This window comes from Haliotis rubra, unplaced genomic scaffold (assembly GCF_003918875.1).
Source record: "Haliotis rubra isolate DU_JTF1 unplaced genomic scaffold, ASM391887v1 Scf733, whole genome shotgun sequence".
Taxonomy (NCBI): domain Eukaryota; kingdom Metazoa; phylum Mollusca; class Gastropoda; order Lepetellida; family Haliotidae; genus Haliotis; species Haliotis rubra.
In genome coordinates this window covers 409,424-436,678 of record NW_025767450.1, presented here as the reverse complement: position 1 = coordinate 436,678, position 27,255 = coordinate 409,424, and the positions used below count along the sequence as shown (strand labels likewise).

Sequence of the window (27,255 nt, the reverse complement as noted above, 5' to 3'; positions counted from 1 at the left end):
AACTGACATTGTTAGCCTGATAAGAAACCCGGAAGAAACGTCGGTGTCGTCCAATGCGGAAGAAATTCAACAAAACAGAAATTCAGATAGTGAGAACATCAGAACACGAGCTCTACAAAGTTGGACTAGAAAACACATTCTAACGTTTGCATGTGTGAAGCACTGTCAACATTAACCGCCTCCCGCGGTACAGCACAACAGAAAGTACTTCCAACCAGCCGAAACCAATCGGTGCAAGTTCGTAAGGATTACCGACCGATGGAATGTTATCAACTGTAGCAACAGAGAACCTTGGGCCCTGCGAATGACGGAAACCAGTATGCGATGTTGATGACTGAGACCTTCACGTGACACTGTAAGTATATCATGTTGTTTTCCCTACCTTGAGTTGAACTAGCTAATTGTGAAAGCGGGGTGAATCACCAAGCAGGCTGGTTGACGCTTTTGTTATTGTTTTTTCTCCCACGACTACCTGGATGATTTCCTAATTATATTGACTGGTTTGCGATCTCTGTTGCGCCACCCGCAAGTGCAATTCGTAGTATAAGGGCGTATCCTTACATTGATCAACAGAGATGAAGTACAGTTTCGTATAGGAATTAATTGGAAACGTAATAATCGTTGAACCCTTTAATATTTCCAGCTTCATTATCATGATAAATATTGGATACATTTTGAAATTTAACTTCATCTGCAGGTATTAAAAAATGTCTTCGTATCGCATGGTGACAATCACCGGATTGTCTGGTTCAGACCCGATTTGTGTACAAACAACACCACAAGGCTGTAATACCGCTGAAACAAATATCTGCTCAGGATATAGTCACAATTGTACAATCGACTCTGTTTCTGGCAGAGATTTCTTACGAATGTGGAAAGGGTTTTATCGCTTCTATTTGTGTACCATCTGTACAACCCTGATGAGCGGCAGTCGCTAGTTCATTTATTTAGAACGAAAACAAAAATGGGCTCAGTATACACCCTTGAAAAACACCAATATTACAGTCAAAAGTTGCTGACAAAACTCCATGAGTTCTTATACGTTCTGTAACATTGTCATATATGCTTTGTAACATGTTCCTCATTTTATTACTCAAACCATTTGCTGTAAATAGCTATTTCTATAAACAGAATCAAATGCTTTAGAAAAATCAACAAAAAAAGACATCAAACTTCGAACCTTTACAAGAGAGATATCACCGTATGTGGCTGTTTAAAATAGATACATTGTCAATGGTTGAATAACCTTCTCTAAAGCCTGCCTGCGCTTCATTAATCTTATTTGTAGCATCAGTCCAAAATATTAATCTTCCATTAATGATATACAGAAATTTTTTAATAAAATCGCCAAGCAAAGTAATTCCTCGATAATGCTCTGGATTATTAGGATCTCCACTCTTATACAAAGGATTACTAATACCAACTTCCCATCATTTGGGAAAATAAGCTTTTTCCAACATTAAATTAAATATAACACACAGGTAAGGTATAAGCATATCCTTAGAACATTTAAAAAACTCTGGATAAAGATTTTCTATTCCCGCAGATTTATTCATTTTCAAATGTAGTATATTTTCTTGTGTTTCTGTTTCTGTAATAGGAGCATCTAAAACATCAGTATTAAGATCATCTTCAGAAATGTCCACATCACAATTAAAACTGTTAGAAGAATAATCTTAGCCTTTATCACTATCCTCATTATAACAAATACTACTTATACTATTCTCAGTGAAACTTGTTATAACTTCCCAGAATTTCTTGGGCTTATGAATTAAATTTTCTAATAACTTTAGCCTTTCATTTGTGTAATACACTTGTTTCCGACGACATCATTATACCTACTTCTGGCAGAGTTGTAATCTTGAAAGGATTGTTTAAGATATCTGAACATATTTAAAGCCCCGCAGTATTACCTGACATTTGGACTAGGTCCTTAGTCTCGTCCTGAAGCACCCCTTGTCTCCTGGCTCACGTTAGTGGATCTCACATCACTCTGTCTGTTCCTTTCCTGTCTCGAACTCTCACTTCTACCCTCACGTCTCACACTTCTCATTATTTTATTTCCCTTGTAATAAAAATGTGTATCAGGATTTCCCTCTCTCAGTTTATTCAGTTGCAACACCATAACCAGTTTGTCTCAAACTGTCTCTCTGACCTGTAATTTGCATTTTATCCTCCCACTGCAGAAGCTTCAAAATCACAGGTCTGGGTTTGTTGTGGTGTTTTGCTCCTATACGGTGTGCCCGTTCAACATCCCAGGGGATAGAACACAAAGTGAGGTTTTGATGTTTTTCGGGCTGTGTTATTGACATCAAGCACTTTCTGCTTACACACTCTATATGAATCGTGTGTACTTTCAGGCATACCGTACAGAATAATGTTGTTTCATCTACTCTACTAGTTTTCTTGCTCCTCTATACATACTGTCGGATATCCTCAGTGTCTAACATCCTGTCTGACAGCGCTGATATATCTGCTAGTATAATAGCTTGCCCTTCTCTTGTGTTATCTATTTCTTTCCACAAATCTCTTCCTTCGTAGAGTGAACATCTACTTTCAGTGAGTTAATGCTTTTAGACAGTTTACCTTCCGACTCTTTGTTTTAGTATAGCATCTTATAGATCATCACACTCTGTATTTGTTGGGCTTTGGTTTACTTCAATGTCACCGGCAAGATGCAAAAGAGATACTGGACAGTTTATCTTGACGACAGATGAATTGTACGTTTTACAATATGTAAACAATGTCCCGTTGTACATGGGATTGTTGCAACATTTATCACTGTCGCACAAAAATGACTGGGTATAAATGTAGGATTGTGCTGATTAAACTGAACTCACCAGAAATACTGCTGTTCAACACACTGAAAAGACGTATCAGACACAGGAGAAGACAGTATGTTATGTCCACACCTGGCGATATGTTATGTCCATACCTGGCGATATGTTATGTCCATACCTGGCGATATGTTATGTCCATACCTGGCGATATGTTATGTCCATACCTGGCGATATGTTATGTCCATACCTGGCGATATGTTATGTCCACACCTGGCGATATGTTATGTCCACACTTGGCGATATGTTATGTCCACGTCTGGCGATATGTTATGTCCATATCTGGCGATATGTTATGTCCACACCTGGCTATATGTTATGTCCATACCTGGCGATATGTTATGTCCACACCTGGCGATATGTTATGTCCACACCTGGCAATATGTTATGTCCACACTTGGCGATATGTTATGTCCACACCTGGCGATATGTTATGTCCATACCTGGCGATATGTTATGTCCACCCCTGGCGATATGTTATGTCCATACCTGGCTATATGTTATGTCCACACCTGGCGATATGTTATGTCCACACCTGGCGATATGTTATGTCAACACCTGGCGATATGTTATGTCCACACCTGGCTATATGTTATGTCCATACCTGGCGATATGTTATGTCCATACCTGGCGATATGTTATGTCCACACCTGGCGATATGTTATGTCCACACCTGGCGATATGTTATGTCCACACCTGGCGTCCATTCTGTGTCAGTGATTGTAGGGCAGGATCGTTTCAATCTGTTTGAGTCCACTTGGTGGGATACATCTGCTGATTCGAACTCTGCAGGCATTTATGGATATCCCCATCTTGATATATGATGTTTTTTTAACTCTTTCTCGCAGATTTAATTCGGATTCACAATTTATTGACTGTACATGACACCCACACCGTACTTCAAGAGAGCATTTATTTCTGCATTAACTATGTTCTACAGTTCTACTACAAATGAAATGGCAAATGGCAAATTTAGTCTTATATATGGACATTTTAAAAACCTGTTTTCATTTGTTTTCTTACAACTCCTCAAACTGTGGATTTCCTTGGCCATTTGATTTTTTTCCATTTCTCTCTTCAGCCGTGCTTTGGCTTGTTCGACCTTTTGTTGAGTAGGAGTAACAAAATTAATCTTAGGCTGTTCTGAGGTTTCTGTTTCTTTTTTGTCTGTTTTCTTCCACTCTGACACGATCCCCAGACATGATGGCAGATTGTTATCCTAATAGCATAACTGAATCATAACGATCTCCTTTACCTTCAGCCCTGAGCATATAACATCGTGTCCATTTATCAGTATCGGGTATCAGTATCGCAGACCAAAACGAGAGTGGCTTGAGGTAAGTGTCACCCCCCTGGTCCACGGATAAATGAAGCTGGATTGCCCTTGTGGCGTTTTATATAGATATCCACAGTCTTTCACGGATCATACAATTTAACAGGGCTAGCATAACTCCCAGTGATTAAGTACATAAATCATGCCAGGGTCATTTTACTAGGACTCTGTTTCATTTGCAAAGGCCAAGACTGAAAGGCATTCAGCTGTCCTTGGAGCCTTGTTTGACGTTTAATCAGAGGAGGGGTACTGTCCATACACAGGTCTTGGTGTCCGCATACATCACCCCCAAGTCCAAACGACAAAGGGGATCCTGTAACTCTGTTATATTTTTGTCAGTAGGATCAGGAGTTTCAAGAGCAAGCAATTCCGTTGCTTCTGTCTCTCCACATCCCTCCAAAACTTTACAGAAGAGGTAGTAAGCTTCGGGGCCCCGTCTAGGTAAGGTCTCTGGCTCCGTCAAAGGAGGTTTGAGGTTATTTGATAATTTCAGCTTTCATGTAACAATTAGGGCTTTAAACTGTACCACGTCGTCTATATGTATGTACTAGTCTGGACTGATTCTTCCTGAGAATATCACGGTGAACAGTTTCCATTTTCTATCTTCGAGGTAAACAATCAACAGAGCCAGTAGAGTCAAGAGCATAGAACGGTTTTCACTGAGAAGAGACGTTCACTTCAAATATTCAGATGAGAATGAATTTCCAAACATTGTTTGTAGCCTTATATTCTCTCACTGTGATCTAAAATAGTAATTTGAGTCATAGTCTAAAAATAGACTGTTTCTATGGGCAAAGACTCATTTATCATCTGGGCCAGGTGTTTAACTAGATCAATTATCTGTTTTCAAGTTGTCTAAATAGGTCATCCAGGTATTTAACTAGGTTAGCCAGGTGCATCATGAGGAAACAAAATGGCCGACGTTTCTTCGGTACCCCCGCTCAACAGCATCTGATGGGAATCCACCGTTCTTATTGTATCACTGGATAGGTTGAAGGAACTCTGCCTAGGTAGACAGCTGCTCAGTCCCCAGTTGAGGGAGCAATGAGTATCCACCAGGAAGCTAAACGACGTAATAGCTCTGGGTCAGTGCCCATGTAATGCTGCATTCAGCAATAGTTCAACTGTATGATGGCAGTCACTAAAATATCAAGCCTGGGCCAGTCAATCCAGTAACTGACATCCGGAGCATCGATAATGGGATTGGATGCAATGACATGTGACAACCAATCTTATGAGGCAACGATATAGCAATATTGAGCAACAATGTACCTATACAGATATATATTAGGCTTGTACAGTAGCCTTAACACGGGACTTTTGGTTCATGGATTCACGGCAAAATATCGATTTTTTCTTGTGCACAGTTAAGGTTTTGTGTTTAGTTTTGTGTGCCCAATCAGAAACTCCTTTGTATCGTCAGAAGTGAACAGTAATGGTGTGAAATGAAAATAGAAACAAACAATGAAACATGACCGGCCATCACAATTCACAAGTCTCTGTAATGCTATGCTAGGAGTTGTTGTATATGTAGAGATAAACATTTCAGTGTGCATTTGTATTGTCAGCTAAGCCCGAAATAGAAACCAACGTTGCTGTACGTTGTTGGATACAGCTGAATTCGCTAGTTAAGCCTTACAACAGGAGGAACCTGAGTGAGTGAGTGAGTGAGTGAGTTAAGATTTTAAGTCACATCGGCAATATTTCAGCCATATCGTGACTACAAACAAGTTATGATTTTACAATAAATGAAGGTAAATTATATTTAAAAATCTGTCAGCGAAGGACAGTAAAACAAATAGTTTATTACAGATTTCAAATTAAAACTAGTAATGAACACTAAAACATTTTAACTTATGACAATACAATATAAAACCGGCCTTAATTGCCAACAGCTAAAGTTAGATGACAATGCTGGGGACGGAGTAACCTCTGCATAACAGCAGATGTTTTGATTGGCTATCTCTCATGACGGAAACAATTTTATGACAGCAGTTTAACCGAGACCGCGATATCGCAAAAGGGTGTCCTGTACTATATTTAGACCGAGTGTTTGACTGTCGTAGAACTCTTTGATGCAGAAAACATTATAGCTTTTTCTAGCAGCTTATTTTTGTGTATATAGGGTAGCTAGATACCTTCTCGGAATAGAAGCTGCGTGCTAAGTGGACCTTGGATTGTTAACAGAGTTTGAAGAAATTAAATGAACTTATTATAGTGAGTGAGTTAAGATTTAAAGTCACATCGGCAATATTCAGCCATATCGTGACTAAAACTAGTTCTAAATTCATAATACATACATATAATATAGAAAACCCTGTCAACGAAGGGCAGTAAAATTACTAGATTATCGAAAACTGAGGTAAACCTAGCTATCATATATCTTTAAAAGTAGAAAGTTATTATTAGACAATACAATGTAAAAATGGGCTTTTGATCGCCAATGAAGGTGGGGACCATGGGGACTTACAGTACTTTTGCTACCTGCATGGACCCTAGCTGGATTCACATCAACCTTCAGCCGCTAGCGATTGTAGTCGAATTTAGCCATAGATTAAAATCACGAAAACATCCAACGTTTATAAAATCTGGTAACTTGAAATTTACTATAATTGTTTCGGGACTTACGTACCCTCTCAGGAGTATTAATTATAGAGAAGTAGTGGCTTGTAAAAGTAGAAATGAATGAATGATTCATTCGAATGTTGACACCAATGGAACTTATCCTTTGCCACGGCACCATCGTATTGTTTCTTCCTTACCCAGAACACCACATGAAATATGTCAGCAATACCAGCACGGTTGTTTCGAATTTCCATGGAGGGGTAAACCGAATAAGGCGAAAATAAATGCTATTATGTGGATCACTAAGAAATCTTCTCACCACATCTGTTGCTCATATGTTTGCGCGGACACTTGAGTTATCCAGATTGGATTATTGCAACAGTTTGCTCGGAATGTCTCCCAGGAACATTTTGTTTGACTTCAGCGTGTGCAAAATACTGCTGCACGTATAGTCGCGAGGACTAAGAAGCCTTCAGACATTACACCCGGCCTTATATCACTGTATTGGCTTCCTTTACAAGCAAGAGTTCAATACAACATTTTGACAGTTGTCTACAAATGCTATCATCAGTCGGCTCCACAATATCTGAATGATCCCATTCACAAATATGTACCATTGAGATCACTTCGATCTGCCGACCATCATCTACCTGAAGTACCAAAGTACAATCTGAAAAAGTCTGGATTTAGATCCTTTGCCTACTCGGCTGCCACTTCATGGGACCCATTACCTCTTCACATCAAGGAGGCAGAATCCCTTGACATTTTTAAGAGCGACCTCAAAACGTATCTCTTTAGGACTTCCGATAACTTGTGAGAACCCATGACAAAACCCGCCTTTACTTTTTGCAGTGACTTTATTTTGTTTGTAGCACCATGAGCAAGCACTCTGTGACTTGAGTTTGGCGCAGTATAAGTGCACATATTATTATTATGTTTTACAGATTAAAAATAGTATGCAGCAAAGAGGGTTCGGGTGATCCTGGCACAGTCGGGCTGGTAAGGATCTTCATCAGCTCGGGTCCTTAGCCCTTCTACGCGCCCAGCCAGATAGCGAATGGGACTTCTCCAAGGAAAGCGCTGCCTTGTCGAACCATCCAAGAACTTTCCGGAGAATATGTAGACTCCCCAACACTGCAGCCAAAATTCAATGATATAAATTCATTCATTCGCTTTATTAAAAAGGACAAGATCAGCTTTGTTGGCTGTATATGGGCCTATTCCAAAGAAGTATAAAGCTGTCATTTTCCATGCCGCCCTGAACATGTCGAAGCTAATATCAGAAGCAACGAGCCATGCCATCATGACAAGATGGTCATCCACTGACAAGGCATTGGACAGTCTCTGTAAATTCATTGCAAAGTCGACATTTTATGTTAATATTTTCTCTTTGAGAATCAGATTTAGGCGATTGCGAGAGGGAAGTGATTGGTCCTTGGCAGCAAAAGGAAGCCCTCTGTTTCACATTTAAGACCAGTCGACTTCATCCAGGCGAAGGAGGTGGTTGGATTGCTTTCTTGTTCCACACTGCATGTACACACGATGCAGTGACTACTCAGAAAGCTTCTCCACAAATGATCGGCTCCTAGCAGACTTGGTGTAGAACTTCACCTCGTTTACTCCCATCGCTGTACAGTCCAGCAGAACATCACCATCAACAAAATCAATCTCAAATTTCAGATTCCGTCAAACACCCTTGGCACGCTTAAAAATTCGTTGTTTTCATCATTAGTCTTGACATGCATCAGCAGAGGATCATCCAACAAGTAAATATACTGAGTCAAAAAAGAAACTTCACATTCTTTCTTCAGGGCACTATAAAAGAACAAGAGATGGTAAGATGGTTAAATTGTTATTATTTCATTGCTGAGATCTGTGTGATGTACTCGATACACTGACAGTGCCATAATCAGTTCCATTAGGCTACACCGCCGTTCCAAAACATGGGTATACAGAATGTCAAGTCACAAGACTAAAAATGCGAAATTTCTCAGTTCAATATCGTGTATGGCCGCCCCGAGCATTCACCACTGCCAAACACCGTCTCCTCATCGACTGCCTGATGCTTGTGAACGCGTGGTTGGGGTTTCTGCGCCATTGCTCCTGCTTGTGAACCCGTGGTTGGGGATTCTGCGCCAAGTTCCTGCAAATTCTGAGGTTGGTTCCTAAGACCACGTAGCCTTCTCCCAAGTGCATCCCAAACGTGCTCTATTGGATTAAGGTCAGGGGACCTCGATGGCCAGTCCATGACGTTAATTCCGGCGTTTTGAAGGGAATTTCGTGTCAACATCGCAGTATGCGGCCGAGCATTATCATGCTGGAACTGTAGACCTGGGCCATGAGCCGCCATGAAAGGAACGAGTTCAGGGGTGAGCATCTGTAAGCGGTAAGCAGCAGCTGTGAGGTTTCCACGGATGACCAGAAGTCGGGAACGGTTGTTCCCACAGAAAACACCCCACACCATGCAACTTCCGCCCCCAACTTCCTGTACACAACATTGGGCATACCGTTCATGACGTCGTCTCCAGACTCTATGCCTGCCGTCCGCAAATCTGAGGGTAAACCTGGATTCATCGCTAAAGACGACTCGATTCCAGTCTCTCTGGGTCCATCGGAGGTGACGTTGGGCCCACAGCAGACGTTGACGTTGATGAAACGGCGTCAATATTGACCCACGATATGGACATCGAGAATGGAGATTGGCAGCCCGCAACCGATTTCGAATGGTCTGTGAGGACAGTCGACCTCTAAACATCTCAGCCCTGGTTCGTGTAGCCGGCAGAAATCTGTCACGTAGGTGACGTAGGACGATTTGACGGTCTTCTGCTCGTGACGTCACACGTGGACGACCCGACCTTGGGCGATCAGAAGTGGTGCCAGTTTGTTGTAGACGACTTCGCAAGTCATACACAGTACGACGGTTGCATCCCATTGCTCTTGCGACGTCAATAACTGATCTTCCAGCTTGCAACATGCCAACGGCACGTTCACGTTGCACATTTGACAATCGTGGCATTTCAAGTACCGTTAGAACTGTGGTTTAAAAGTGTGTATCATCAGAGAATAATTATTCATTATTTTTCAAATTACATTTTGTGAAGTTTCTTTTTTGACTCAGTATATGTGCAAAAGTACGCAATAAAAATCTGTCATGAAGAGCCTCCACATTAATCAAACCCCGACCTCCCGAATTGATTGACATATATTAACGATTAAGAGAGGAACGGGGTCGGTGGGCTCTGTTATCAGACATGATCCTATTGGGAACATTAGTTAGTTAGTTTGTAAGACATCACATAATTTCGGGAGCATTTCAGAAAATAGCTATGTCTCTCCTGATGTCTCAAAGGTATCCTTAAGCAATTCTCTCCTTTCTTGAATAGTGCACAACAGCAATATGCCGATAAACCCTTGCTTACCTATCAAGAACCATCAAATTCTCACTATTCGTACGTTTGAACTAAATAGAATGTTGTACGGTTGTAGGTAGTAGTGAGGATAAACACATACCTTCCGTTTCTGTGGTATATAACTTAAAGTTTGACCTGAACGCTGAAACCCAAGTTTACTGCTCTGCAATGTCTGTTAAAACGTCAGTGTAATTTGTTATGCACGAAACTTACTGTCCGGTTGACTGAAATAGTTTAGGCTTAAACATTACGAACTTTTACCCCACTTCAGTGCCCTCCATGCTCATTACACTTCTTCATCATACTGACAATATGTTTTCACTGAAACCACTTGAACGGCCAGTCAAGCCGAAACATGCTTGTCCCCACATATGATGAAACCTGAATGTGTTTTGAAGGTTCGAATCCGGGCTACAACGCGGAACCCGTACAGGTTATATTGAAAAAGTTATTTCTGTCTATAACTCACTTATTCAGGTTGAACCTTTTGTGTATGAAATTGACATTTGAGTGGTTATTAGAAGAATTCAATATATGTTCCGGTTTGTATGGGTTTTCCCCCTTTTTTTTATCTCGTTTGTTTTTTCTTGTTGTTTTTAATGGTACTGAAGGTTGTAATCTTTGCTACAACATGGTGCCCAGTTATCACTTGCTTGATAACATGTTGCTGGGTAGCATCCACACCAAAACATTGCATCTTTTGCAAGAAAGAAGTTGTCTATCTATAAAAAGAAATGTTCCTCTTCGTTATTCAAAAAGTTGAACACACATTCGGTTTGTTTGTTTGTTTGTTTTTGTCTATTTTATCTTTTTTGTTTTTGTTGTTGTTTTTATTGACGATGGAGATTCGAATTCTGGCTATAAGATGGTCACTATGCTGCCCATATTGAATAGGTTATTTCTGTGTGTAATGTTGATACTCGTTTACATAACAGTTCACAAAAATAGCCAGTGAAAAAGTCAGTGTCACAATAATCTTTGCTTCTTGGGTATGCTTGTACGTTTTCCCCATAAAATCATGTTTAGTTCTATATCTGGGATTCGAACACTCATCCTCAGAGTCAGGCACCTAATCGCCAGCACACAAAAGCCAGCTGCCTAACCCCGGCTCAGCCATCGCGGCTTCCACTAGCTCTGTGGAAGACGCGGTAGCTGAGCGGGTTAGGCAGTTGCATGCCGAGCATGAAAATAATGGTCACAACCGCTGATCTTGGTGTAATGAGCGACGCTTAGGACAAACTTTATGCATGAACGACTTCTTTATTCAGGTTATGCGACGTTTCGATATAGATTTTTGTATCGTTGTCAAGCAAGTTTCAAACAAGGATCTGTATTGAAACGTCGCATCACCTGAACAAAAAAGATTTTAATCTAACTTCTACAAATGTCACTCAAACGTCACCTCGTCAATATTTCAGCCATATAGTGACGAGAAAGACTTTGCATACGCCATAAATATATGTTGTTATATAATCAGTCATTGAAGGACTGTACAATAACTAGCGTATCATGGGTGGTGTCTTAAAAAGCATGGAAATATAAAACTATTATATTTACGAAGACATTACAATATAAAAACAGGCTATAGGTCGCCAACAACTTATAGTGCTTTTGCTAACTACACGGACCCTAGTTGGATTTACACCATCCCTTCAGCCGCTGGCACCCACTCAAAGAAGTTAATGTGAGATGATATAGACATGCACATGCCCGCTTAGATAGTCTGTATACCTTTTTCAGAAATTTCCATACGTTGAGGACTAGTCCATGCTGTTCTAGAATATTCAGGATTACACTTGACCCCAAAAGAATCTAAATATAGTGACTTCTACACCACGTCTTACATTAGGAAGTACAACCTTGCTGACAACTGATTGTTGTTGAACCATCTTAACCTAAACAGAAACAATGTAATACAATTACACCACTCTTTCACAATATATTACAGTACCATATAAACACTCTTATTGATCCATGCTTCAAGTTTGTCAGTGGGTCATTTTGATTTCTTTTAACTAAATACAGACACTCGATCCTTGTAAACATATGTATTCTCCTGACTGCTGTCTGAGACATTCCAACATACCTATTGGGTTTTACTTATGCTTTGTATCATTGAATTCCAGAAAAGGGTAATGGTACATATTACAAAATGAGCTCACCCTCTCGCCAAGACAGCGATGACTCGAGGAGCGATTCAGGAACTGATGTTGTCGAGGGGGAGGAAGAAGAGGAGATGGTTCGTATCAGCAACGATTTCGATCCTGCTTTGGAGGCCATATATCCCATTTTTACATTGTATTGTTGAAAATTAATATTCTACTTTTAAAGATATATTCTAGCTAGTTTTACCTCACTTTGTGATAATCTAGTATTTTTACTGTCCTTCGTTGACAGGGTTTTATACATTATATGTATGCATTTTGTATTTAGAACTAGTTTTAGTCACGATATGGCTGAAATATTGCCGATGTGACTATAAATCTTAACTCACTCACTCACTCCTTGGTTTGTCGACCCGTGTAGATCAGGGTTAGAATTTATCTTCAGTAGTCCATGCTTGTTGTAAGAGGCGACTAACGGGATTGGCTGGTCAGGCTCGCTGACTTAGTTGACACATGTCATCGTTTCCCAGTTGATAAGGTCGATGCTCATGATGCTGATCACTGGCCATGGACTGTGTCGTCTAGACTCGATTATTTACAGACCGCTGCCATATAGCTGGAATATCGCTGAGTGTGGCATTAACCAGCCAACCAACCAACCATAGCATCTACCGTCCAAGATTTGCGTCACTTCTGTATTCTCATTCCACATCATGTTGGCACGTCATGATAAAAACTTAAATATTGTCGTGTTCAAGCTCACTTAATATCAGTCTGATTTTCGTCTCAAATACTCTTTATATCTTTGCTAATATATTTATAAGTTGGCGGTCGGACAAACAAGTGACACATAGGGTATAAAGTGCAGCATAAAAATGTCCTTTTTGTCTGCATTTTGTTCTGCATGATGTCACGTGTAACTATAACATCGGCAACAGTTAATGCTTAGACTGATGTTTTGCAGCAAACCGGAAGATTGTCAATCGATAAGCAGAATAAAAGAGGAAGTACTATGTTGTCCAAAGTCCTACAATGTGGAAACGCTACAGCCGCCCGCGTCCTTTTGGAGCATGGAGCTCATGTTAACAAGACTGGTGATGATGGAAAGACAGCATTTCACTGTCTCTGTGAGAGAGGCGATGTTGATGCAAGGGTTGTAGAACAGATGATACAACATGGTGCTGATGTTAACAAGACCGATTGGCGTGGAAAGACAGCATTTCGCTATCTGTGTGAGAGAGGCGATGTTGATGCAAGTGTTGTAGAACTGATGATACAGCATGGTGCTAATGTTAACAAGTCTGGTGATGATGGAAAGACAGCATGTCACTGTCTGTGTGAGAGAGGCAATGCTAATGCAAGTGTTGTAGAACTGATGATACAACATGGTGCTGATGTTAACAAGACCGATTGGCGTGGAAAGACAGCATTTCGCTATCTGTGTGAGAGAGGCGATGTTGATGCAAGTGTTGTAGAACTGATGATACAGCATGGTGCTAATGTTAAAAAGTCTGGTGATGATGGAAAGACAGCATTTCACTGTCTCTGTGAGAGAGGCAATGCTAATGCAAGTGTTGTAGAACTGATGATACAACATGGTGCTGATGTTAACAAGACCGATTGGCGTGGAAAGACAGCATTTCGCTATCTGTGTGAGAGAGGCGATGTTGATGCAAGTGTTGTAGAACTGATGATACAGAGCATGGTGCTAATGTTAAAAAGTCTGGTGATGATGGAAAGACAGCATTTCGCTATCTGTGTGAGAGAGGCGATGTTGATGCGAATGTCATACACCTGATGAAACAACGCGGAGGTCATTGATTTGGAAAAACAGCATTTCACTGTCTCTGCGAGAGAGGCAATGTGGATGCGAATGTTATGGAACTGGTGATACAACATCGAACTGATGCGAGTGGTAGTGGGTTGTGGTGGTGGTTGGTGGTTGTGGGTTGTGGTGGTGGTGGTGGTGGTGATGATGGTGGTGGTGGGTGGTGGTGGTGGGTTGTGGTGGTTGTTGTTGTTGGTGGTGGTGGGTTGATGTTGTGGTGGTGGTGTCGGTGGTGGGTGGTGGTGGTGGGTTGTGGTGGTGGGTGGTGGGTGGTGCTGGTTTGTGGTGCTGGTGGTGGTGGGTGGTGGTGGTGGGTGGTGGTGGTGGTTGTGGTGGTGGTGGGTGGTGGTGGTGGTGGTGGTGGTGGTGGGTGGTGGTGGTGGTGGTGGTGGGTGGTGGTGGTGGTGGTGGTGGGTTGTGGTGGTGGTGGGTGGTGGTGGTGGTGGTGGGTTGTGGTGGTGGGTGGTGGTGGTGGGTTGTGGTGGTGGGTGGTGGGTGGTGCTGGTTTGTGGTGGTGGGTTGATGTTGTTGTGGTGGTGGTGTCGGTGGTGGGTGGTGGTGGTGGGTGGTGGTGGTGGTGGGTGGTGGTGTCGGTGGTGGGTGGTGGTGGTGGGTGGTTGTGGGTTGTGGTGGTGGGTGCTGGTGGTGCTGGTTTGTGGTGGTGGTGGTGGTGGTGGTGAGTAGTGGTCACATCTACATTGGTGAGACAGGCTGACCAGTTGCTACACGTGTGAAAGAACACAAAACTTCACAAATCGGATCTGAAATCTGCAGTTTCTCAACACATTATGAATAATCCCAATCATGAAATTGACTGGGAATGTACCTCCCGAATGCATGGTACATAAAACAATGGACAATATCCCACTGTTCCCATGTATAAACCATAATTTCTAATGTATACACTGCAATTTCTTTACATTCTATACATTTAATACATTTATTAATAAGTATCTGTACATTTCTAAATTAAACAACAATTCATTATGATGAGTAGCTGTACATTTATAAGCTAATCCAATAATTTTGCAGTAAACAATATTTTATATATTCATGATAACATGTAACGTCACGGGCAGAGTTAACAGTTCCTGTTCTTTAGTTCTACCTGATGATGTGGCCAGAACAAGCCCTGAAATGTTGTACCAAACAATAAATAAAAAGATGAAACCCAGAAAATTCTAGATAGCGAGGTCATGCTTCTAGGCGATTTCTTACCTCTGCATAATTAGATCATGCAGGTGTTAATTAGGTCATCTAGGTGCATCATTAACAAACAAAATGGCCGTCTTTTTTTCTGCTGAAATAGACCCACCTCCCTCCCCTTCCCCTCCATCTTCACGCACACTGACGTATACACAGGTAACAGTCTCACTGTATGCCAATAGCCATCATTTACACATTTATCTAGTGGTACAATGTTGCTCATTTCCTACAATTTGTAAATACAAGGCCCCGATTTGGTACATGATTTACATTTTGAAAGGAAGGTTCAACCTAGATGTCCCAGACTGGTTAAAACTATATTATGTTTTAAGATATGATTGATTGAGTACAGAACATCAATATATGTGCATTATAATAAATGTTTTCAACTCGGTGGTGTGTGTGTGTGTGTGTGTGTGTGTGTGTGTGTGTGTGTGTGTGTGTGTGTGTGTGTGTGTGTGTGTGTGTGTGTGTGTGTGTGTGTGTGTGTGTGTGTGTGTGTGTGTGTGTGTGTGTGTGTGTGTGTGTGTGTGTTGGGGTTGGGGTTGGGGGTTGTCGGTGTGTGTGTGTGTTGGGGAGCTCCGGTGTGTGGAGCGATGGGTGAGCGTGTGCAGCGGCGTGTTATATTTTACTGTTGTACCACGGAGCTGGTTGTATATATATTTTTTCGGAGTAGCGGATGTTGCCGGTAGAGCAGGACATACTTATATATACACCCATATTTTAGTGATGTATTCTATGCTGTTGAACTATGTTTTCCTCTTCATCCCCAATGGAAAGTGTTTCTGCAAAAACAATTATTTCCTGGGATTGACGTTTTGTGTATTCAATGGATGATACAGTATGGTTCTGTAGATTGAACGAAGAGTGACAAAAACATAGTCGTTTGATTAAGTTTAATTCAAATTCAAATATCGTATGCCAACAATCTGTACAGTTGTGTTATTATGAGCTGAAACTCTGTTGTTTTGTGAAGTCTATATCAGATGTGACACACCTGAATGTGTCCTGTACACAATGCAGTATATGGTTACTTACAATGCAGTGAGACGTATCAAAATATGACGACTCACAGGTTTTAATGGGTTCATCAATCGATTGGTGCACTCCATGCGTAGACGCCGTGCTGCAGCTATTGCCGCTCGTGGTGGTCACACTAGATACTGAAGTCAAGAGTCTGAATGGACTGCAAAGTTGACGTAATGTTTTGAGTTATTCATTGATGTGTCAAGATATTGAACCCCTAAAATGTTTTTGATCCACTTATTATGTCCATTTCTGTAATGATTTGATTACAGTGCCTATCTAATTTTGAATTCGTACTGACGGTTTTTTTGCTGCTGAGTATAAATTCAACGAAACTGTCTACGGTCCAAGGGAGATAATGTTTGTATTAATTCCAGACTGGGGCGGCTGAAGTTACCAGAAGCTGCAACAACATGAACGAAATAAAACCTGAAAACTTATACATGAAATTAAGGCAATTTTATACTGAAGCCCAACCACAGAACACCCCTCAATGCCAGCCCACCTGCCGAGTACAAAAAATGTGAGATCGGCAATACACAGTCACTTGCGTGACATCGGCAGAGATATTGACCATCCCGTTGAGAAACTGATATTCAATGCTGAAAATAGGCATAAGAGACCAACGAAACTTTAAGTCATAAATCAACCGGCACATTTACTAGACATTTTAACACCCCCTCATTCGACCACATGTTACCCTCGGTCACAGTATGGTACAAACTGGCCTCCTTTTGTCAGTAAAACGGATGCTTCTGCAGAATCACTGTTTAAACACACCCAATCTTGAGAACACCTGGAACTCAGACAAACATGATTGGAATCTGGATCAATGCAGGTATGAAATCACTTTGTGTATCCTGAAGCGACATGTCGGTGGCCAGAATTAGCCGCCACATGCTGGGAGGTATCATAACTGAAGAAGTGCACGTGAAATATAGACTAAGCCCCAGTTGTGTTATTTGTGAACAAAAACACGTGCAACGTCAGGGAGCAATTCATAGATGGCATTTTCTTTTCTACAAACTGGTCCACGTAAGAAAGAGGCTGACATCAGTAAATTCTCTCTTGTAAGTATTACTTCTAGATGTCAAGCATTGTCTTGAGATCAAATGCCCTGCTTGAAATATGAACTCGATTAAACGTGGAAGCAAGACCTTATTAAATTTCAACAAACGCTATTTAAAGAAGGCATATTCCATTAAAAAGCCATACCGATCATGTAAAACGTATTGATATGTTCATATATATAAACTAAGTTTAGAAACTTAGGTGGGAAAATACAGGCATAGACTTATTCCTAAAGTGAGTTGCGTTTATAGTGAGTTGCCGTGAACAGAATACAATACATTTATGAAACATTCGACCACGTGTTGTATGCTGACAAATCTAGAAACATTCAACAGAACTGGGAATCAAACGCATGGTCATAGTCATTGATCTGTACAGCACAGTAACGTTTGGTCCACCACAGTAACGTCTGGTCCACCACAGTAACGTCTGGTCCACCACAGTGACGTCTGGTCCACCACAGTGACGTCTGGTCCACCACAGTGACGTCTGGTCCACGACAGTGACGTCTGGTCCACCACAGTAACGTCTGGTCCACCACAGTGACGTCTGGTCATCCACAGTGACGTCTGGTCCACCACAGTGACGTCTGGTCCACCACAGTGACGTCTGGTCCACGACAGTGACGTCTGGTCCACCACAGTAACGTCTGGTCCACCACAGTGACGTCTGGTCCACCACAGTAACGTCTGGTCCACCACAGTAACGTCTGGTCCACCACAGTGACGTCTGGTCCACCACAGTGACGTCTGGTCCACCACAGTGACGTCTGGTCCACCACAGTGACGTCTGGTCCACGACAGTGACGTCTGGTCCACCACAGTAACGTCTGGTCCACCACAGTGACGTCTGGTCATCCACAGTGACGTCTGGTCCACCACAGTAACGTCCGGTCCACCACAGTGACGTCTGGTCCACCACAGTGACGTCTGGTCCACCACAGTAACGTCTGGTCCACCACAGTGACGTCTGGTCCACCACAGTGACGTCTGGTCCACCACAGTGACGTCTGGTCCACCACAGTAACGTCTGGTCCACCACAGTGACGTCTGGTCGACGACAGTAACGTCTGGTCCACCACAGTGACGACAGTGACGTCTGGTCCACCACAGTAACGTTTGGTCCACCACAGTAACGTCTGGTCCACCACAGACTGGCAGACTGAGCAAACATAATATATGCAGTTCGTATGGCAATAAAGAGTAAGACATGTACGATGTCTAACAAGTAGGGATATTGGGAATAGGGGTGACTATTGAGGGTGAAACAACTATTGCGATAGCGATAGTCTATTGCGACTAACTATTGCAATACTATTGCAACAGTGTTTTTTCTCCTTGAATTGTCGCATTTGAAGTCATTTCTCAAATGAATGTAAAGTTTATATGACATAAAAACAAGTTGAAGTAGCTTCAGTCTCTTTTAATAACTGACAAGAAACTTCAAGTAAACCATAAACTCAATGAAGCTGCAAGTCTGCACCCAAACATTATGTATTTGTGCTGCACATTTATCAACGGAAGTCACTTACTAAACTGTCGATAGTCACACATACTATCGATGCATCGATAGTTTTTCGTTTCTACCATCGATTAAGTGCTATTGGAGACTCAACAATTGCAATCCATCGATAGTTCGATGCATCGTTACAACCCTAACTGGGAACCATCACGGTATATCTTCTAATCCATATGGCATAGGCAACTGAAAACGATATGATACTGTCTGTGGTGGAGTAGGCGATCTGATCTAATGGGTTCTAATGGCTGATGTGATAAGATTCTGGCGAACGTGGTCGAGGATTCTATTTTGCATTTTGCAGCTAACTTTACCAGGATCCGGTAAGCCTAGCTCTGTTGCCTTGACATGTACGAATTATCCCAGGAACGCTTTTGATGTGTCGACCAATGTCACCATCACTCATGGTGCGCCATTTATTAGTTAGATTAGTTCCGTGTTTATTGAGAGCAATTTTGGGACACAATCCTGAGAACGTACATTATCATCTTAAATATGAAACGTAGCCCTCCACTGACTATCAATACACTTATAACGAAAATGACACCTACTTTTAGTACACATGCAGTGGTTATACATATGATGAAGGCTCAAGAATGAGAACAGGCGCGCATAAGCCTATCCTTCACCAAGCATAAGCATTACATGATTTACACAGGCAAAATCATATGCCCTAGTGTACTGTTATGTCGGTCACATTTATGTTTACTGAGTATGTGTTTAGAGTCTTTGAAGGGCATTTAGAGGTGAAACACATAAAGGCAAGAATTGTATGGATGTCAACTTTTTCGTTGTGAAGGGTCACGACGTTTCGAAGTATATTCTTACTCCTTCATCAGGTGAGTATGTGTTTGTATGTTTCGTCATTCAGGTAATTGGTTTATCATATCTAGTACACTATGTCTTGGAGTTGTCACTGAGCAGATCAAACAGAAAACACATGGAGATCTGTAGCTGTGGTTGTCTGCAGCTGTCTTCTGGTGGTCTTAAAAAACGGAAATTTGTCACCATCTCCATCTGTATTTTAGTCAGCTTGTATATTTGTTAACTTGGGTATATGCAAATGAGGCAGCACAGAGATGTGACACCTTTTTGTTGACACGTTACGTAGTCGCAAAGATCATAAGCTCGTACTTAGTCTCTGAAAATATACAACTATCAGATAAATCAATTGATTGAAAATGAGACCCAGTGAGATGTTCGATTCAGAATTAGAGAACCTAAACTTTCAGGCAGTGCTGGACCAAAGGGGAAATAATATACAGAGACAAAAAGACCAGTTCGAATCTGAACTTTTAGCGAATCCATGGACAATCAGGGCAGGTAACTCGGCACCACGTGTGAATTAGACTCACAGTGCAATATTGGAAACCCGACTTCCAGGAACCATGAAACGTGTTTTTAAGGCGAGTTGACTTGAGAATTCCAATACTCCAAGTATGCATTCCCATGAGCCCTGACTTACAGCTAGGACACATGTTTTAATGTTCACTGTTGGAAATAATGATTTCAACAAACCACCACTTCCTGTTAAAATTTTGTGTGAGAGGCAACAGTGCACTTTTGCTTGACAACGATATAACAATGTATACCGAAATGGTTCATCATAATCGCATCCTTCCCCACCGGTGACACCTTCACAAACATATGCTAATTCTTGTCAGTTGTTCCCCTGAAATAATTCGGGTAGAAAATCGTTCCTCACCTTCACAGACACCGTGACAGGAAAGAGCGGAAGTAGATACAAACTGTACGCTTTTCAGCTGCGTTCTCAATTGCAGATGGGCAAAAAGATCTGGTATTTTCATGTCAAATGAGCAACAACAGGAACTTTCTGATGGAATGAAACAAGACTGGTTCGCCTTGTGGCAAGTGTTGATTCCTGAATTGAATCTCAAAAGTTAAGCGGGAATCAGTCCGTAAAAGAACTCGGTGTGAAACCAACCAACAATAAATACACGTGCTGTAATCAACTGCTGTATACAAAAATTAACCAAGGTCTGAATCAATACAAATCAATACAAAGGTATCATTGTGGCATTACAAAACAGTGTGTCATTACACGTTCAGAGGAAGTAGATACAAGGGCAGTGACTATAGCAATAGAGACAATAATGGTAATCGTCACTTCTCAGCAACATCAATACAACTTGCAACTAGGGCTAGGCAGGGTATGATCATCACACACAATGCCGGTTTTGAGGTGAAACGTAATGTGAGATAAGAGGCAATTGCTTGCTCATATATAGACAGAAATAAGCTGCCTTAACATCTACGCTGAGGCATAACTTACTATAATATTCTCTATCAGAGTAAGGTTCTCATACATTGTCTGCACGTATATTATAAGTCTAGCACACCACTGTCCCTCGCTGACTTAACATGTACAATGAATAAAATACATATGTGAAACAGTTGGACAACGTACAGCACTGTTTCATAACACAATAATTTCACAAACTGGTCTCGAATGGCGCGAGTTCTTGAAACCAAATGGGTCAGTGAAAATGAAACCTTTCTGTCATACTTGGCTGTAGATGGGGATAAAATAACATTTATATTCAGACACTGAATACATCCACCACGTATGGTGTGTGCATATGGTTATGGCGTTTAATTTACGCCGTTGTTATATTGTGGTAGAGTTAGGCAGTCAGCAGTGTGAACGTAAAATTTAGTTTACATTCACACAGCATCTCAATATTTACCACACCCCATTGCCTCTAATATGGCGGGAACAACGGGAGCACTTGAAGATATGTAAGGACGAACCGTCTTAAAAACCTGACGCGTTTATATAGTCAGTGAATTCACTACTGTCTGTTTGGGGCAAAATATACCGATGAATCACAGTTGGATATGTCTTGCATTACACTCAACAGACAAGAAGCATAGCCACGTGTGTAGAATGTACGCGCTGTGATGATGGCTGCAAAGAAAGAGAATGCATGGCGTGTGTCAGTTATGGATGCGGGTAATATATGTACATTTGACCATGTTGTGTTACTAAGGTTTATCATCACGTTGCCGCCGGGCAGGGAGGTAAAGGAGTTGCTTTGTCTTATAGACGGGTGAGCTTATTTTGAATAATTATGAAATGTTAAACATATACCTTTCATTCTCATATGGAGAACATACCCATTATATTGAATTCCTATTACAAACCCAGTCTCATTATCTAAGTGAAATAATTCAAAGGGAAAACTGTTTGTTATTAATATATTTATTGTTTGTTCAGTGTGATCATGCGTTACATGTTTTTCAGTTTTTATCCCCCTTTTCATTTCTCATAATATACATGCTAATTAATCTGTGATACTACTGTGATACCAAACATACCGTGATTTATATTTATTATGAAATGTTTATAGGGTATTTTTCTTCTGCTGATCTGCTCGACAATAAATGGATTCACGCCCCACATCGAGTCGTGTTTTCGCGGCGTTAGCTGTTACATTAAGGGAGAATTTGCATTGTTTTCACCACCAACTTTTTGAATATCAGTGCGTGGGATACTTTCTGTTTTTTGTATAGATTTCTTTTGAATATGTAAGGTTTTTGGTCTCTACTAGTTCATCAAATATAAGATAAAAGTGAAAGCTTTTGACACCATTCCTGATATTACTAGCTCTATTCAACATACCCAAAACATGGACAGATTTTAGATTTATAATTGTGTTATATGTAATCAACGTTCAAGAACATGTCTGGTGACATGGGGGGTTTAGATAGTGTGCATGATGGATAGCTATGACCAAAGTAAATCAACATGTGAAATTACAAATATATTTCTGTCTTGGATATATCTCAAAGAAAAGGTGCTTTTCTCAGGCATAGAAATTACACAAAATATGTCAAATAACTCGATTTCCAATAGGAATTTATTCCTCGTACCATCTTTGGGAAAGAAAGAACGATTAATATTAAAATTTGATGATATAAATCTGATCTGGGAAAGTAATTCTGAATCCTCCCTTCATGTTCATGTACAATGTATTTTGGTCAGAGAGTGAGTGAGTTTTGGTGTTACGAGTTTTTCAACAGTAATCTAGTAATAGTTATGACGTAGTTGTAGGAAAGCCCGAGGTAATGCAGATCTCAGACGTTTATGTTTTTGTGAAACCCAGGAACACGTGTATGGCACTGACACATATAGAAACTTAACTGGGGAAAAGTGAGATTCGAACGCACAATGGGACACAACTCTGCAGAGTACATAGTCGACTGAACCCCCGTCATAGTTGCCATTACACACACAAAGAAAACCTAAAAACCAAAAAACAAACAAAACATTTTTGTTGTCAACAAAGAATCAGATTGCCCAAAGACAATCATCACTTGCACACTTGTTAATAGTTTTGATTGGCCGTGGGTCGACCAATCATGTGAAGCGCCGCTATTCGCAGAGTTGCATCCCTTGGGCATGCCAGAATTCTGCTGTGTCCAATTATGAGGTATCTCAGCACCATTCCCGTGCGTGTGTGTTTCACCCAGTCTTGGACCTGTATCAGTGCAGATATCAACTAAAACATGCTTTGATCACGAACGAGGTTTGAAGTCGTTTCGCTCTGTCATATTGCAGATCGTCAACAAGAGTGAGTGAGTGAGTTAAGTTTAACGTCACATCGGCAATACTTCAGCCATTTCGTGACGAGAACAACATAATTTATATCAACATTAAAATCAATAAGTATAGAACATAAAAATCTGCCATCGAAGGACAGTAAAACTACTAGTGTACCATAGCTCTAAAATATAAAACTAGTACGTTATCATAAAAAATATAACTATAGACAACACTACAATATAAAAACGGGCTATAGATCACCAGCAACTGAATCGTCAACAAGATAAAGAGGCAGACATCAGATATCAGGCACCACAAACAGATCACCTCTGTACACACCAGAAATTAGCTTCGCGCATTGTACCCATGTTGAGCTCCGAACCCGACCTCTGGCGTGACGGCCAGAGAATGTTTTGAAATCAGTTTGTATGATCCTATAATCGAAAGACACGACACGCAGAATGAAAGAGGTGCGAAGAAACTGTGTGTGCGTTATCGTAATATTCCCGTGATACCTCCAACCCCTGCCACTAATCAGTAGATATTCGTCACGTGGTACAATTTCTATCTGCATCACCTGTATGGAACGAGCACGTGAAGGTAAGTGGGCGTGTTGGGGATATTTGCCAGACTTCACTTACACTACAAATCTTCCAATGTCGGGTTATAGTCAATTCATTACTCTGTGATTGATGGACAAGGTGTGAAGTAATACGGTGGATATCGTCCACTATTTCAGCCATGGTGTTATGTTTCCTGTGTCTACTATTTCAGCCATGGTGTTATGTTTCCTGTGTGTGGTAATTCAGCCATGGTGTTATGTTTCCTGTGTGTGGTAATTCAGCCATGGTGTTATGTTTCCTGTTTGTGGTAATTCAGCATTGTTGTTATGTTTACTGTGTGTGCTAATTCAGACATAGTGTTATGTTTCCTGTGTGTGGTAATTCAGCCATGGTGTTATGTTTCCTGTGTGTGGTAATTCAGCCATGGTCCTATGTTTCCTCTGTGTGGTAATTCAGCCATAGTATTATGTTTCCTGTGTGTGGTAATTCAGCCATGGTGTTATGTTTCCTGTGTTTGGTAATTCAGACATAGTGTTATGTTTCCTGTGTGTGGTAATTCAGCCATGGTGTTATGTTTCCTGTGTGTGGTAATTCAGCCATGGTCCTATGTTTCCTGTGGGTGCTAATTCAGCCATAGTATTATGTTTCCTGTGTGTGGTAATTCAGCCATGGTGTTATGTTTCCTGTGTGTGGTAATTCAGACATAGTGTTATGTTTCCTGTGTGTGGTAATTCAGCCATGGTGTTCTGCTTCCTGTGTGTGGTAATTTAGCCATGGTGTTATGTTTCCTGTGTGTGGTAATTCAGCCATGGTGTTATGCTTCCTGTGTGTGGTAATTCAGCCATAGTATTATGTTTCCTGTGTGTGGTAATTCAGCCATGGTGTTATGTTTCCTGTGTTTGGTAATTCAGACATAGTGTTATGTTTCCTGTGTGTGGTAATTCAGCCATGGTGTTATGTTTCCTGTGTGTGGTAATTCAGCCATGGTCCTATGTTTCCTGTGGGTGCTAATTCAGCCATAGTATTATGTTTCCTGTGTGTGGTAATTCAGCCATGGTGTTATGTTTCCTGTGTGTGGTAATTCAGACATAGTGTTATGTTTCCTGTGTGTGGTAATTCAGCCATGGTGTTTTGCTTCCTGTGTGTGGTAATTTAGCCATGGTGTTATGTTTCCTGTGTGTGGTAATTCAGCCATGGTGTTATGCTTCCTGTGTGTGGTAATTCAGCCATGGTGTTATGTTTCCTGTGTGTGGTAATTCAGCCATGGTGTTATGTTTCCTGTATGTGGTAATTAAGCCATGGTGTTATGTTTCCTGTGTGTGGTAATTCAGCCATAGTGTTATGTTTCCTGTGTGTGGTAATTCAGACATGGTGTTATGTTTCCTGTGTGTGGTAATTCAGCCATAGTGCTATGTTTCCTGTGTGTGGTAATTCAGACATGGTGCTTTTTTCCCTGTGTGTGGTAATTCAGCCATGGTGCTATGTTTCCTGTGTGTGGTAATTCAGCCATGGTGCTATGTTTCCTGTGTGTGGTAATTAAGCCATGGTGTTATGTTTCCTGTGTGTGGTAATTCAGCCATGGTGCTATGTTTCCTGTGTTTGGTAATTCAGACATAGTGTTATGTTTCCTGTGTGTGGTAATTCAGCCATGGTGCTATGTTTCCTGTGTGTGGTACTTCAGCCATGGTGCTATGTTTCCTGTGTGTGGTAATTCAGCCATGGTGTTATGTTTCCTGTGTGTGGTAATTCAGCCATGGTGTTATGTTTCCTGTGTTTGGTAATTCAGACATAGTGTTATGTTTCCTGTGTGTGGTAATTCAGCCATGTTGCTATGTTTCCTGTGTGTGGTAATTCAGCCATGGTGCTATGTTTCCTGTGGGTGGTAATTCAGCCATAGTATTATGTTTCCTGTGTGTGGTAATTCAGCCATAGTGTTATGTTTCCTGTGTGTGGTAATTCAGACATAGTGTTATGTTTCCTGTGTGTGGTAATTCAGCCATGGTGTTTTGCTTCCTGTGTGTGGTAATTCAGCCATGGTGTTATGTTTCCTGTGAGTGGTAATTCAGCCATGGTGTTATGCTTCCTGTGTGTGGTAATTAAGCCATGGTGTTATGTTTCCTGTGTGTGGTAATTCAGCCATGGTGTTATGTTTCCTGTGTGTGGTAATTAAGCCATGGTGTTATGTTTCCTGTGTGTGGTAATTCAGCCATAGTGTTATGTTTCCTGTGTGTGGTAATTCAGACATGGTGTTATGTTTCCTGTGTGTGGTAATTCAGCCATAGTGCTATGTTTCCTGTGTGTGGTAATTCAGACATGGTGCTTTTTTCCCTGTGTGTGGTAATTCAGCCATGGTGCTATGTTTCCTGTGTGTGGTAATTCAGCCATGGTGCTATGTTTCCTGTGTGTGGTAATTAAGCCATGGTGTTATGTTTCCTGTGTGTGGTAATTCAGCCATAGTGCTATGTTTCCTGTGTGTGGTAATTCAGCCATGGTGTTATGTTTCCTGTGTGTGACCTTCCCAGTGCTGTGTTGACGTGTCTACTTTCGTTATGTACAGGGAACCGACTACCCTCATCTCACACAAGTTCGTGTGTGGACTTACCGATGCACTGACGTCAGTAAATTACTATGCCTATCATATCTACACATAATACAGTTTTGAGAAAGTATGGGTGTATAGTGTCAAGTGGCACTGCATTTGTTGGGCAATCTCTTACAGCCTACTTTCGTTATAGAAATGAGTTTTGCAATCTAGGTTAGTCCATTGTATACGCGATAATAAACGGAAATGCACCTGTTGATAGCGCCTCTGGTGATACATGAAAGACCTTTATGAGAGACTAACTAGAAATCTAAGCTTGCTTCAATTCTGGCTTTAGCACTGCAGGGAAGGCTAGGCCGTAGGGAAAATAATGTGGTTCAGGGACTGTGAGACAGACTAGAAAAAATATATGTCAAATTAGTTTCAAAAGTCGTACATTGGGAGGAAATGACTGAGCGATAAATGCACGTAAGCAATGGCAGAAGTATATGTGCTTTATCGTGTTGTATACTTGACACGCGAACCCTGACCCCCTCATGTCTTCTCGGAGGGTGCATTTACGTCGTGTTGTGTGTCGTTGCTGACCAGTAGCCGTTTATTATGGGGCTCAACCTCACCCTTCACCGACTGGCTGGAACGAGGAAATGAAGTTGAGTAATAATAATAATAATAAGTGTTCTTGTA

At 41.2% G+C, this 27,255-nt stretch overlaps 1 protein-coding gene and 1 long non-coding RNA gene across 2 annotated transcripts; both read left to right on the top strand.

Annotated features, from left to right (window-relative positions):
- LOC124259712 (ankyrin repeat domain-containing protein 27-like) lies at positions 1 to 14,124 on the top strand. Its single transcript, XM_046693901.1, has 3 exons — positions 1 to 355; positions 12,272 to 12,384; positions 13,215 to 14,124. The coding sequence occupies exons 2-3, from the start codon at positions 12,298 to 12,300 to the stop codon at positions 14,046 to 14,048; spliced, it is 921 nt and encodes a 306-aa protein (XP_046549857.1). The 5' UTR covers positions 1 to 355; positions 12,272 to 12,297; the 3' UTR covers positions 14,049 to 14,124.
- Positions 11,378 to 27,255, top strand: LOC124259717. The gene is made up of 3 exons (XR_006893901.1): positions 11,378 to 11,458; positions 11,632 to 11,635; positions 27,246 to 27,255. It is a non-coding gene; the product is annotated as an uncharacterized LOC124259717 (long non-coding RNA).